This window comes from Scophthalmus maximus, chromosome 10 (assembly GCF_022379125.1).
Source record: "Scophthalmus maximus strain ysfricsl-2021 chromosome 10, ASM2237912v1, whole genome shotgun sequence".
Lineage (NCBI taxonomy): Eukaryota > Metazoa > Chordata > Actinopteri > Pleuronectiformes > Scophthalmidae > Scophthalmus > Scophthalmus maximus.
The window spans coordinates 7,256,510-7,271,769 of NC_061524.1; the positions used below are offsets into that span (position 1 = coordinate 7,256,510).

At 44.0% G+C, this 15,260-nt stretch overlaps 1 protein-coding gene across 2 annotated transcripts; it reads right to left on the reverse strand.

Annotated features, from left to right (window-relative positions):
* Positions 1 to 211: 211 nt before the first annotated feature.
* rel (v-rel avian reticuloendotheliosis viral oncogene homolog) lies at positions 212 to 12,942 on the reverse strand. 2 transcript variants are annotated; one of them, XM_035606057.2, is made up of 11 exons: positions 12,818 to 12,936; positions 12,376 to 12,414; positions 10,803 to 10,942; positions 10,069 to 10,217; positions 9,266 to 9,357; positions 4,111 to 4,251; positions 3,457 to 3,561; positions 3,030 to 3,248; positions 2,827 to 2,892; positions 2,641 to 2,715; positions 212 to 2,530 (listed from the first exon to the last, which is right to left on the reverse strand). In XM_035606057.2, the coding sequence occupies exons 1-11, from the start codon at positions 12,822 to 12,824 to the stop codon at positions 1,620 to 1,622; spliced, it is 1,944 nt and encodes a 647-aa protein (XP_035461950.1). In that variant the 5' UTR covers positions 12,825 to 12,936; the 3' UTR covers positions 212 to 1,619. The 2 variants fall into 2 exon arrangements, with proteins under 2 accessions (XP_035461950.1, XP_035461951.1); XM_035606058.2 differs by lacking the exon at positions 12,376 to 12,414 and having other exon boundaries at positions 12,818 to 12,942.
* Between the last annotated feature and the right edge of the window lie 2,318 nt (positions 12,943 to 15,260).

Here is a 15,260-nt window from a genome sequence, read left to right on the forward strand (position 1 = left end):
AATTTCATTGAATCAAATCTTTTCTAGTTTTATATTGGGGTTTTCTGTCACGTGGCCACATTGTATGTGGGATAATGCACTCAGAGATGTCCCAATATTTAAATAATGTAACTACAATATTTTTTTTAATGTCTTGTTACTTACATGAATGTATTTTTGCATGTGTTGGTTATTTTACACTATTGTAAATATGATAAGAAATAATAAAAGATGTGGAAAAAAAGGATATTCTTTATTAAGAATTCATTCTATAGTACAAAAACATAACCAAAATAGCAAAACTTACAAAGCAGTCATCCAAATAATACCAAAAGGCCTCTGGAAGGTATACAAGTAAGACAACATGTAAGTCAGAGCGAGGCTCGTGGTGAGTCGCTCTGCAGGCCACTGCCAAGTTCTTCTCCATCATCAGCCATGGTATCAGTCACGTTGGACCTTGGCCGAGGCACTTTCTGTAACTGTCTCTAAGAGCATTAGTTGAATAATTAAAACAATAACTCACAAAATGGACATCTTTATCCATAAAAAACATCTGGTAGAAATACTCCGAGAAGAACTCTGGATGATACATGTGATCACTTGTATGACATAGTCATTACAAAGGAAAGACACCACTGAATGTGCTTCCTCACACTTCCTCAATGGAAATTTCTGTACCTTGCCACTACTTGAGTGCTTCAGCGTAGTCACTGCTTTCACCCTCAACTATGGCTAACATGAATATACAGAGTGTATTTAACAGCAAATATGCCGTTAAAATCATCAATAAAACAGCTACACACCTTAACTGACATGTATAATACGTGTGAATCTCTTAAAAAGCAATAACAAGTAAACCCATGATAATATGCCATTTTGATGCTGTACTTTCTAAATCCCTAACATCCTTTTTACCCCTGTTTTTTTTCAGCATCAAACAACCAACAAAACATTCATTGCTATACAGTTTGTTGACAGTGAATCCAACTTCACCTGAGAAAAAAAGAAAGAAAGAAAGACAGTAGTACATTCACCTCTTCAGAAATCAAACCGGTCTGAGGCCCATTTCTTCCACACACAGGTCTTAGTCTCACGGACACCCGGTGGGCTCAGTTTTATTGACTAGTCTAGAGAACAGCAGCAGCTGGAAGCCAATCAATGGAGTGAATTTGGGGGTGATTGGAGCAAATTGGCACTTAAAACACGCCAGCTCCTAAGAGGTTAGTTGCTGTGGTGGAATCTGTACAGAAGCCCACTTCACACCAATTGTGACACAAAAGTATCCTTGATATAAAAGGAGGCAAGGTTATGGAACTGCGTGGCCTCAAATTTGCCAAAACAACAGATTTTGGTTGATGAATTTCGGGAGAGAAATGTCTTTACAGACCTACCAAGTGACACATTTGACCAATCAGAGGTAGGGAGCCTTCTCTGTGATGAACTAGACCATAATCTGTTGTGCCACCAAGAATAAATACCTCTGTCTGGTTTGGTCTTATGCCCACAGAGGGAATAACCCAAGCAAATGCCAACTGAACAACCCCTAAGCCAAAATGGGAGATGTAAAAGTTCTGGCTTTGTAACAAGAGCGATGTACTCATTGGAGCTGTCTGTCTCCTGATACCAAAATGTCACTGCTTTTAGTCGCTTTGCCGAGTTGCCTTGATCCAGTCAGCCAATGTTGGAAAGTGGCCCTCTGAGGCCATGCTGTTGTTTGAGTAAGGATTCTGCAAATTTTTAAGAGCCTGGGCATTGCTAATCATTGGATCCATGGTGGTGCCATTGCTCACAGGACGAGGAAGCAAGTTGGTGTAAGTACTTTCTTGGCTTTCGCTTGGGGATTGCATGAGAGCAGCGTGGGTCTCTTGTCCCACTGTGATCTGGGGCTCCTGCTTCAGCTGAAAGACAGTCTGAGAACCTTCTCCCACCAAGCCCTTCAGAAAATCTTCCCCATCCATTCCCTCTAAGAAGGGGAAAGAGCCCAGCCCCTGTGACCCCCCTCCACCCCCAGGTACTGGCCCATTAAATGTGTTCTGGACTGCACCGAGGGGATTGTAACCAGACCACAAAGTCTGGAGACCCTGGTTCGGATTGACAAGATGGTTCTGGGCTCGGGTCTCGGAGGGTAGTTCATCCCTTTGCTGCTGCTGGTGCAGTTGGAAGTGCGCCTGGGACTCCGACTGACTCCGTCCAGAGGCCTGTGGGGCCGTGTCCAAGCACTGCAAGTCCCGCATGGAGAGCTGGGGGAGGGTGTTGTTCTCGCAGGGGCTGTGCTCCATTCTGTGGGAGTAACCAGATCCACGGTTCGGCTGCTGTTGTCTGCCGCTGCTGGGACCGGGCAGGTTGCAAATGGCAACAGACGGGTTTATGGTGACTGTATCCATTGAGGGTACTGGACCGGGGTTGGCCCACGATTGGTTCATTTGTAAATTAGAAGCCTGTGATGTCATGATCACATTCTGATGGCCTGGTTGGTAAGGCTGGTTGAATATAGCAGGTTGCTGCTGCATCGTATTTGCGGGCTGTGGCCTCAGGAACATGTTGCTCGCATCTGGAAAACATGGAGTGGGATTTAGTGTGATTACAGGGCAGTATTATCCTAATATTGATGGAAATATTTGTATTTGGCAAATACAAGTGAACTCAAGTTAAAGCAGTTACCTTTCCGCATGTTATTCATGGTAGTCTGTGACACTGCCTTTGGTCTGTTCATAGTTAGGCCAGTGAAAGGACCACCTGAAGGAAGACCAGAAACCTTTGTTACAATAAATATGTGCATTGGCATATAAAGGAAATGTGCGGAATCATAATAATGGTTATACTCTTCAACACTACAAAATTTCATACCTGACAATCCTGATATCTTAATCAGGTGCTCTCTTCTGCGCTTTTTCTCATTGTAGCCGTAAGGATCTATAGCAAATACAAAATGTTCACATATATCACCTAAAAATAACTGGGCCCAACATCCTGGAGGCTACCATCAGACACAGAAGAATGTTGATAGTTTTAATCTAACACTCACGGGAAAGAATGCACCCATTGCTCACCTTTGTCGTCGGGCAAATATCTGAAATCCATCGGCTCGCTGACTTCCTGATCCGAAGGTCGCCGCAACTGCATGTGCACAGTGACTGACTCTGTCACGGAGATGTTATAGTAGGACGGCGTCTTGAACACGATGGCTACCTGGCGATGAACGTCGGCCTGAGAGAAGGAGCCCTTGGCCTCCCAGCCGTCAGATGAGAAGAATCGCACCTCAATGTCATCTAAGGGTAAGAGGGGATTGATGGGATGAGAGGAATGGGAAACTGAATGAACAGGCAAAGGAGATGGGCACTATGGCTGCGAAAAAGCAAAATGGATTGTGGAGAGGATGAATGAAGAGAAATGCAAGCTTTGAGAAAAACAAATACTGTCAAAAATATTAAAACACTGATTGATTGCAAAGGTACACACAACACTGACGGTTTGTACCTTTCTGTACTTTGTCACACAGTAAGAAGATCTCATCCCCTCCTTTAACAGTGCCACTGTTCCTGTTGACTCTGCAGATCCTCAGCTCTGCTGTGTTTGGGGCCCCTGATGATGCAGAAAAAAAAGTTCTAAACATGTAACCACAACGGATGCAACACATCGAACAACTAACTAACTAACTAACTAACAACTAGTATATACCACACATAGGACAACATTTATTTGAGGAAAAATCAGTTTACAGTTGAAGCCTTGCCAGATTGAGTCACATGTCACATGCCTGTTGTCAGAAGAGGAAGTGCTCCATGGTAACGGTGTTGTTTGAGGGTAAGTGTGTATGAAGAACTTCCCCTTTCTCAATGTGTGTGAGGAACACACAACTAGTTCACCGAGTGCAACACTTCAAACTTTGTTGAGAGGATATATATATTGGAAACAAGTACACAGGTCTTGCAGCAAACAGGTACGTGCGCTGCAGAGCTGTGCGTGCAAACGCGGCTACTTGTGTGACACAATTATTGCACAGCATTATTGTATTTAAATTTTTAAGGACGGCCTGAATTCCCGTGTGCGGCTATTTCGTTATGTGTTCTCATTGCCTGACGTGACATCAGCATGAACGCAGCCGATGCGGACGAAGCTCGGCCAACTCACTGTTGTCGTAGATGGGGTTTGTGACGATGGGGTTGAGCGATCGGGTGTAATGGCCGTTCTCATCCTGTAGGGAAACCTGGATGCACAGGCGAACCACGTTCAGGTCGTACTCTTCTGTCTGCAGCAGCTGCTCGCGTGGCACTGTGGTGTCATGGAACATGAATGTCAGTATCATAGTCAAGTAAGAATAAAAAAACAACAACTTATATTATATATAAATATATTATATTACTTATATTAAACAAACAAGCAGCAAAGTAAGGAGATATATACTGGGGTATACTGGGATATTTACTCTCCCCTACATGTCAAAATGTTGACGCAAAGACAGACATATAGCGGAGATAAATTTTGTCATGCTTCTGTCACATCTGTGGGCTGCCCCCCAAACCTCAACTCTGGATCAAAATTAACACGTCACAGACAAGCTTTTTGAAGCGTGCCCAGCCTACATTGTCATCTGCACACATTTGCACTTTCAGCATCACACATCTTGCCCTCCGAGGCGACACACGAACACACCTAGCAAGGAGAGCTTTTACTGAGAGACGCCCACCCACACACACACACACACACACACACACACCAGGCTTTCACATCTGCCTACTTTCTCTTCCTCCATCTCTTAATTTCTATCTTTCGTCCTCACGTCAAGGCCATCCCCGCCTACATTCTGTCGCTATACGGTGACGCTCGGCGACGTCACCTCAGGGTGGAAAGAAGTGTGAGCGTGTGCACGACACCAAGGCAAGAGATGAGACTCCTGCACGAGTGACCACGGTGGCTCCTGACGTGAGTGAAAGTGGTGGGACATGAATGATTGTTAAGTCAATTCTCACCAAATCTAAAGTCATTTCTAAAATGCCATTTTTTTAAACAGCACGTTACCAGACTATGGTAAACAACACATGACAGAAACACTTCAATATACAACAAAAGAAAACTGCAGTGCGGTCGCACACGGCATGAAGGGAAACTCCTCATCCTTCTGTGTCACTGGTCGAGCTCTGTGCAGACAGCGTCAGCTCCAGCTCTGTCTCTGCATGCACTGCTGGCACCAGCCATTTTTCCTCTCAAGGCTCAATTTCAAATGAAGGCACGCTGGCCACGAGTGGAGTTCTTTTGATTTTGCAAAGTCAGAAGTGATCAAAACTTGTGACTTGTCGTGGATTCATAAGAAAAAAGCAAAACAGCTAAACAACTTACTCTCTCTCTGTCATTTTAGCTTTTCCCCACAGGGCCTTGAGCATTTCAGTGAGGAAATGGTACGATACACGTACACACATATACAAGACAAAAGTTGTGTGGTTTTTACCCAAAGCTTTGTTCACAAGCTCAGATATTATATATCCGATCCAGCCAAAGCACGTCAGTCTGGCTCTGACTTTCATAACGATGCTCTACATTAGTTGGCGTGTACTGTAGCAGCTCCCGACTGTCTGATCTGCTTAATATCAACTGTAGTTTTGTTTAGTTACAGCCTAAAAGACTGGTGGTTGACTCTGCACATTGTTTCAGCTGCATGCAGCTCTGCTCCCTTTCAGATTTCTGTTTGGTCATCAGGTTTGTCTTTTTCTGTAGGTGGCAGAACACACACACAGTGGAGAAACTGAAGGAGGAATAAACAATGACAGCCACGCAGCCCGCGTATGAAAGCGCAACTGCCAGTGCCGAATACTGATGGAACTTGCTCTTCCTAGTGTGCGGTATGTGCGTGAGTGTTTATGCTGTTTGTGTTGTCGTGCGAGGCAGATGCTGGACAGGTGGGTGGTAGGTAAAACTAGTGGTGATTGACTGCATGTGGTGGAAAGAACCTGGGTCCCAGAGTCACTGGGCACCGGCATGAAGCTGCATGAGGCTACGTCAGAAAAGTGGCATCGGTGGTGACGGGGGACAGTGCTGGTGGGGGGGATCCAGGGGAGCAGGTGGGAGGTGGAGTGCGGGGTAAGTGGTGAGTGTGAATGTGGGAGCGGACTGTGAGAGTGAGAAAGAAGGGGAGGCAGGTGCTTCGCCTTCACCACAAAATGTGTCTCCACTGCATGACTCACAATTTCACCAATGTTCAGTTTTGTGTCAGAGGCTGACGCTCATATATTACAGTTACATCATATTTTATAAAATACACTGTGGCAGGTCAGTTTTCCTCTGAAGTCTGTGTGTTCGCTTTACAGCTCACAGGGACATTACTTTAAGGCACAAACATCATAACGGAGGGTGGTTTGGTACGTTTTCTGGCAAAGGCCAATGGCAAAACCACTTTGAGCAACAAGACAGGACAAGCACAATAACAATTGGCGAAAAATAACTGACTTTAAGGTGACCAACAACTTCTAGATAAAAATATTATGTTTGGTAAGGGCTCAAATAAGGGTCACAAGGACGTTGAGCTTGTGCAGTGATATTCAGAAATAGTTACAAATCCTGTGGTTTTAAATCACTTTGTAAAACCATGAGAAAGCCGATAGAGGGAGGGGGGTAAATCTACTGCAAGTCACATTCCATAGTGATTTCGAGTGATAGGTGTGGCCGTGGCAAGTATTAAATTTCTATTGTTCTTATTTCAGGAGGCAAAACTATGCTATACTATACTAAATTAGTGAGATTTTCAGCCTGTGAAACAAAAACACCAGAAACAATTATCCAAAAAAGTGGAACATCCAAGCATATCATACACAAATCAGCAGCGTGGCTTCAAAAAATGTGATGCACAACCACACGCGTTTTAAATCCTTTCTCAACCATCAGCAAAATCTGAAAATATGTATTTTTTTGATTTCTTGGCAAAAAAAGATCTTTCCTTCGAGTGAGCTCAGCGAACATCTGCAACAGGTGCATCACCACAACACGGTGACACGTGAGGGGAAAAGCAACAGAGAGTCAAATTGCTACGTCAGATCCGTGAGCGTTCACCTCAACCACCGTGTAGTGTAATCTCGTCTCAGATATTCTACAGGCACCTGCACCGTTGGAGCTCAAACAGCACACGAGGAAAGGTCTGCTCGCGTGTACAGGTGCTCGTGTGAGTGCGACACTAACACCACCACTCCCCCCATGACACAGGAAGTGGCTGAGTTTCGCAGCGGAAGTGAGCTGAAGGGAGGGGAAGGTTTGACCCACGAGAAAAAACCCACCCAGCTGCCCATTCATTTCACAGACCTGCAAACGCATCTACCTTCACCAGATACGATATGATCAAACGAGCGTCACATAGCTGTTTTAAATCCATCGTCATGCATGGTGCCAAGAATCTGAATCTTGCACTTTGTAGCGGTGGCTTGTAAAATCGCTTCAATCTACAATCGGTCAGTCAGCTAAACACTACAATGATGAAAATAAAGCCCTCACTTACTGTAAACCGTCAACAGGTAGCTATGGATGGAATTGAACTACTGGATAATGATGACACTTCTAAATCAGTTGAAAAACAAACAAAAAAACCATTTGAATTTTGTGAAATTTCCTGTGTCTACATTTAGGAATATTCACTGCATGATCTCAAAGGCCACGGGTTTAGTTCCTTAGCTCTACAAAAATTCTCATACACGTAAGAGAGTAGAAAAGAGATGTGATGAAGCTCAGTAGAGCAAAACACTCAAATGTCAGCTAGGGTTCCTCTTCATATCACACACAAGCCATCTGTATCGCAGTTTCATGTTTTTTTGGGTCAGTGGCTGGGAGACTTTGGGCCTTTTGCCCAACGCACAGGTAATTTCTGTTTAATAATTTTGACAAAAACAAACATCTTACGTTATTGGTCTAGAACAGCTTGAGTACAGATTATTGCTCACGTTACTGTTTCGGCGACTCTCATTTTTTAGCATTGACTGGTTGTTTTCGTGGCTTATTCATCAAAATCTAGGAATTCTCCTGATCCGAATTTTGGGCGTGGCCCATGTGGCCTATGTAGAGCTCAGATGACATCCACAAAAAGTGAAGACGACGATACAGCATGCCGCCACTTTCAATCCAAAAAGGTGAAAGTTGCTCTGGGACTTTTACAGACGGGCTTCAGCTTGTCGGATCATCGTGGCATCATCACAGCACGATAGGCCGCTTGCATGAGCGAGAGAGAGAGAGAGAGTCACCGGATCTTTCTCTGAGAGGCCACAACCGGGACACACCACGAGTCACCACAGCGGGTGAACTGGTGGCGAGCTGCTGAGCCCAGTTCAGGGGCAGCGGGATAGGATGGCACACGGGAGAACTGGCAGCAATGACGTTGTGTTGCTTGTTGTGATACAAATGAAGGACACACACTAAATTATGGTTTGGCAAAGTCACAGAAGACCCTATTACTATGAAACATACTGACATAAGCTTACAAAAATCGGTGTTTTTAATGGCACCAAGCGTGCTACAGAGTCATCAGCAAACACACAGCCGCAACGATTGAGAGACAGAAAGTGAACGTTGCCCGTCTGACTAAAATCTGGTCATAAATTTTCCTTTCCCTCCACCGTCTAACAGACCTGCAAGGCTCCATACATACAGTACCCTGCGTTTATCATCATCTCCGAGGGCCGGGGAACCCCCCTCCACCCTCCCTCTGTTAATGACTCCTGCATTCCCAGCTCTCACGTGGTATACTGCACTGCGCTGAATTGAGCAACTGTGACCAAGAATGGGGAAGTAGCCCTAACGCCTGTTTGTACACGAGAGCTGCCGTCTGTCTGCACCGGAGGACAAGCAGAACGAAAAAGGGCGCACAGAGGAAATGGCCCCGCTGTAGATAGTGTGGCAGTGAAGAGAGCGACATTTTTGACTCGGCGTGAGGAAAAAAAAAATCTTCTCGGCTGCCTGAGAACTAGGTCAACCCCCACGAGGAGGCGATTCGGCTGAAATGTTTTGAACCTGTTTGACTGCAACAAATGCAGTTACAGTAAACAAGAGCAGAGATAAAAGCGGTGGCAGAATTCAGACTTGTATTTCAACTCAATATAATGATCAATATAATAATCAGTATAATCTGAACCATATATTGGCTGAGACTTCAGAGACTTGGCAGATATGCAAAAGCTAATCTCAACACCATTGTTTTTGCATCGTGTTCAAGACAATTTTGTTCTATTTGTTATTGTTCTTATAGTTAAGTTATATTTGCGAGCATGTATCAATACGAGAACACGAAGGTCGGGGCTGGAGTTGGAGGACTCACCGTTGAAGGGGTTGATCCCTCTGGTAATCCTCTGTACGATCGCATCTTTCACTTCCTTCCTCCTTACGCACTGGATACCAAGATTCTGGAAACTGTGTCAATGAGAACACGAGAAGGTGACACGACTGATTAGATCTAAATAAGACACACTGGATTACGTACCATTTATAAAGAGATGCTGTTGTGCACAGAGTTGTGTGTTTAAGTAAATAAAGCACATTCCCACTAACATTTTTTTCTTTGTCTGATCTGCAGAAGAATAGTTTCGCTCTATGTGCACAGAAAGGCTGGAATCCTACATTTATCTGAATTTACGACAGAAAAAACACGAGGGACGTGCGAATTATACACATCCGTAACGATGACTGACTCATTCACACACGCTCGAGTACGCACACATACACAATCGGTTTTCTCGCTCCAACACACAGCAGCAAATATGGATGATGTCACTTGGGGAATTCCCATATTGCTATCCTCATCGCAGACATGGTTGAACAAATATGCTTCCTGTGTGTGTGTGTGTGTGTGTTTATGTGTGTGTGGGCCAATGCGATTTGCTGTATGACTTTCTTCCTTTGTATCTGAGAAGGGACCGATCTACATTATTTACACTGGGTGTCTTCCGAAACCGCCAAGTGAAACACAAAATACTGCTAACGGAGAGAAAAGGTGATTATGCTGCGATTTAAGTGTGTATGCAAGACAGAGGGTGTGTTCAGTCATTTCTGAGGTTCAGTGGATGACGACAGTGACGTCAGTGAACTACAACAGGAGTGCTGTCAGAGGAGAGGAGGACTCACGCGATCACTCTGCGGTCGGGACCGAACTCCACCTCGTAGAATCCGTCTTTGCAGTCCTTCCCCACCAGGTCATGTGGATGCGGGCGATACGGTTCGTTCTTCGTCACCAAGTAAACGCGCACCTTACCCTTACCAGAGTAGTTCAGGATCTGTGGACGAAGAGGCGGGGGGCTGTTTTACAGGGGCAGTCAGCGATTTTGGAGAAAGCCCGTCTCTCTCTCTATGTCATTGTTGATGATTTTACTGCACTGGATCGGGCCACGAACCGGGTATGAGAGACCGACGTGCTCACCACTAGGCCAAAACCCCCGAGTCGTAGCGTCACTCGCTAGCACGTCTCTTAGGGTGGAAGTGATGTTTATAAACTGCATACACAGTGTTTGGAAGTGCAGTCCGCACCATTTTTTTTGTTTTTGATTTGCAGAACCTGGGCTGAGCCGGAAAAAAATATTTTTTCAGAACCCACAGCCAGCGGACCGCGAGTGAATATTCGCAGATTTTCACAAAATGTGTATTGGATTAAAATCGCTTACTGCCTCTTTAACCGTTTAGGGATTATACACTGACACCATTGCATGCACTTGTACACAAAGACACATGCATGTGTGAGGAGGAGCGAGGATAATTACGTGCTGTCAGAACCTTGTACGATCAATTTTGTTCTTTAGTCCTTTAGGTGCATTAGTGCACGAATAAACGTGTAAATCTTTGCAGGAAAGGCTGAGCTCACTGACCTGCAGGCTGGGGTAGGTCCTGTTGTTGTCGGAGCTCTTCTCTCCGGGGATGCTGCCGGCCGAGCGACCCTCACACTTGTACCTGAAGCGCATTCCCCGCTGCCGGGGCTGCTCGAAGATCTGGGCCGCTGGCTCAGCCACTGGAGGGCACAGATGATGAAAACAGTCAGTGAGGGGAAATTAATATCAACTTAGATTCAGAGGACCAAGTGATTTAAAAGTATTAGATTCGGGTCGACGAACCATGAATACATATGCCTGGCAAACAGATTTTGTTCATTTTTGCTTGAATTCTGGGCCTGGCGGTAAGTACAAACTTTACAGGGTCAAAGAGGTCAAAAGACATGTGTAGACGTACAGATTAAAAACTGGGGTGAGATCTTTTTTCAAAGAAGACATAGGACAGACACAATAATAATAATAATAAAATGAATGATGGCTGAATTCCATTAAGCTGCTTCAGTTTCATGGTGTTGTATGAAGTCACGTTGCTTTGGACCTGTGTGTTTCTTTGTGCGAAATCAAGATGTCTGCAGTGAAAAAGGTGAAGGAATCGTTCGGTGCATGAAGAAGAGCTGTTTTAGTGTTGATGTTTTCAGGAAACAAACACTGATTAATGCTCTTTTCACCAGTTTTTACTTCCTCTTTTCTTTTTCGGTACAAACTGGCAACGGCGATTCAAACCCTCTGCGTCTAATAACTGTGTCTGTGTATTTGTGTAGAACTGAATAGCCTCTCCCAACCTCCTGGTTTTTGTTCTGCATTTCAACTGCTAAATGTACAGTAATAATGAGCACTGATTAAGTGATTTGCAGTTAGTCCACACGTCTTGGTTAGAATTCAGCAAAGTTTGTTTGAAAGCTGAAAGTTGTTACGAGTTCACTTTCAATAAAAGTCTATATTCAGAGTACAGAACTGCAGTTACGCTTCTCACTGAAATAGTTGCTGCCATAGTATTGAAACAGCATTACATATCATGTCTAATGAAATAAGTGAAATAATCAGTGTCCCTTTTCACATGAATCGTGATGCCCCACATGATGCCTGCGCAAGAGAGGAACTAAAACTGATCCGGGGAAGTGTGTCTTGTTTTTGGTTTACAGTGTTTCCAAAAATGATTCAGACACAATCGCAAATACACACACGGTCTTGTGAACACAACAGCCGAGCGACAAGAGCGCAGTGCTCATGATGTTCAGTCGCCCAGTATGAAACAAGTCAGGTCACATTTCTGACATAATTAAGAAATTAAGCTTTGCCAAAAAAAAAAAAAAAAAAAAAATGTCCTGCCTTCCTCATTTTGCAGCTCTATTAGCAAACACAGAACCGAAAGATGACACACAAACACACACACACACACACACACACACACACACACACGCCTCTCTAAAAGTTTATATATATATATATATATATATATATATATATATATATATATATTTTTTTTTTTTTTTTTTTTTCTTCTTTTCAAATTGAGGAAGTGAAATGACAGATTATTATGGGGGCACATCTGAAGACTTGACCAGCAGCTATGGGCCTAACGTCGACACCAGGGGCATGAGAGGGTCCTTACTGAGGTGCGGGTCGTCCCCCAGCATGGAGGGCATCAGAACTGCGGAGGGAGACATGTGACACAGAGGAACAAATCAGACAGGTATGTCTATGCATGCACGTTACACAGGACGGCACAGTGCTGCGACATGAAAACCCCCAACAGCCCATTTCTGACCGCTGGATGCTGCCGGAAGCTTGTCGCCTATTGACACGAGGAGGGAGAGTGACTGACGTCTGTCACACTCACTATTTAACTCGACACATGAAGGAGCCGGTGCTGCTGTTCGACGCGGAGGCTTCAGACATCGACGCGAGGGAAGTTACACGATTACCCGTTTGCACCACACAGACGTGGCTGCTCTTATCGAACGAGGTCCCAAACGTGTCAATATACACAGCGCCGATAGAAATATGAATATGACTGTTATTACCACACAGCAAACCGAGGCGTCGCTACTCACCATTCATGACGGACGCGCTCGCTCTCAGTTGCGTCTGCGGAGAACTGCGAGGTGAATGAGTGACAGCGCCGAGAGAGGAAAAGTCATATTTGTGGAGGAGAGGACCAGCGGGAATCCCCCCCCCCTCTGGCCCCGCCCCCTCCGCCGCGACGGACCAATGGGAAGCCGCGTGACGCACAGCGGAGTAGACGAAGGGCGACGAGAGGAGTCACCCCCCCCCTCGCCCTCTGGCCCCGCCCCCTCCGCCGTGTCAGACCAATGGGAAGCCGCGTGACGCACAGCGGAGTAGACGAAGAGCGATGAGAGGAGTCACCCCCCCTCCACACTGCTGCGTGGGCTGGGGTACGACCGGGGACCCTGAAAGTTGTGATCGTTTCTGGATACTGTTAAAAAGAAACAAAACGTTGTCAAAGTTAGTGTTCAATAAAGAAAAAATGCGTTAAAGTTAAGCAGTTTGTTCTTAATATAAACAACAACAACCTAAACTAAAGCATTTGTTTTGAGGAGTAGTGTGATCTCAGGAAATAGACGAAGGCTATTTGCACTTTATTTCAGGATCCAGGCGGCCTTCAGCTTTCTTACAGATGAGAGTTAGATGAAAAGACACTACTCTTATGTTTATACACTGAACAAGGAGCCGGAGCCAAAGGAAACAGCTAACCTGCCTCTGTCCACAAGTAAAATAAATGGTTAATTTCTCAAACCTGTGCTTTTAGCAAATTGAGAGGACACAGACAGGTGAGCTGAATCTCTCAGATGAACTCTAATGGCCAAGAAATGTATAATTTAAATGTTTGTTTTTTTACATTCTACATAATGTTGTTTTTCAGGATGTATCAATGCCGCACATTCAGGGCATTGAGCTTGGGGTTAAAGCATTGCGGTGAAATAAGAGCACAGCATAGTCGTCACTTATTGTCTCCACAATATGGTCAATTGAAGACGCTTGCTATAGTTGTTTCAAAATTAAAATCCTTCTCTGTGAGTGATCACCCCCCCTGAACTGCTGGACGGCTTTTTTACTGAATGACTTCACTCACGTTTCTAAAATAACAGCAGCTAAAGCCAAATGTAGTGAAGGTACTAGAAAGTCTTACCAAATGAAAAACAGCACTTTGTGAATCTGCTGATGTTGTGTTTGTACATCAGTGTTCTTTATGTACAGCAGTGTCTTCTCACATCCAACGTCAAGTTACGAGAGGAAAATGATTTTCTGGAGGATTCAGAGTGGAGGCTGGTTTATACACAGGCAACATCTTTGTAATCTAAGTAATCAATACCTTCCGCATAGGTTTGTTTGCAGGATCTGGAGAAACTCGCCACATTTCCTGTTAAACACCTTCAACTTCATCCTTAGTTTGTACACAAATACTTTATGTGAAGGTTTGTCATTAATCCATGTATTCCTAAATTCTCTTGACGAAAAAGGATCTCGGGTGTCAATCCTGTAATTAATTAGTTTTTTCTGCACAATAGCTTAATGTTTTGGACGAAACACTGATGGAATGTACTGTTTGTGGGAAGTGGTTTACTGTGTGGGAATTAAAAAGTTAAAAGTAATTAAATCATGCAGGATTGTTTCTTTACATTCTTTTCCATCACCTCAGCCCTCTATGAACCCCCCATTCAGTGTAGTATCAATATATTGCATATAAAACCTAAAATTATGAGTATGTAAATTGTTAATGTATTTACTAATCTAAGTTGCATCTCATGTGAATTAATATATATTAAAATTCAAAAATGTCACCAAACAGGAACAGGCATCGCTGGTGTTGGCCCTGTTTCCTTTAGGACAACTTTTGAGGAAGTAGATTCTTAGAGTTTTAGCGCCACTTGGTGGTTTTACAGTATGCACACCCTGTGCTTATGTTCTTTCACAGGACTTCAGTGCATCAATTAATGAAAACATCTATCATCCCAAATCTCAAGAGGCTCAGGTTTCTTTCTCGATCAAAGATAGAAATAAATAAAGTAAACATTTCATATTTTTCAGTATCGTGTTCAAAATGTAAATCTGCAAAAACCCCATTGACAAAAATCACCAGATCACTTGTCTGACAGCGCATGTGAATGTGGATCTGATAATTTTAGTTATCAGTTAATGTTTTAGCAGCTATAGATAAAATTAGTTTTAATAGTATTGGGTTTGCAAAAATACCATTAGACCTTGGGGAGGAAAATGATGCATGTTATTTCACTATATGGAATAAAAGGCAGGGGGACCTGATGGGTTTGGTCTATATCTGGATCCTGCCAATAAAGGAGGCACAGAATGCAGAATATTTTCCCGTGTAAAAAAACCAAACAAAAATGGCATCTGACCATCAGTGTATTCACCACATCTCCTCCTCACATGACTGTCATTACTGGCAGCACAATCTCAACTGAGATTCAACATGTTGGAGAAATGTAAAATAAAAAAAACAGACAGACTCCGGAG

Coding starts and splice junctions, on each gene's coding strand:
- rel (XM_035606057.2), bottom strand. Junction 10,943..12,375: donor GGGGGACGACCCGCACCTCA/GTAAGGACCCTC, acceptor TGTGCCCTCCAG/TGGCTGAGCCAGCGGCCCAG. Junction 2,893..3,029: donor ATATTTGCCCGACGACAAAG/GTGAGCAATGGG, acceptor TATTTGCTATAG/ATCCTTACGGCTACAATGAG.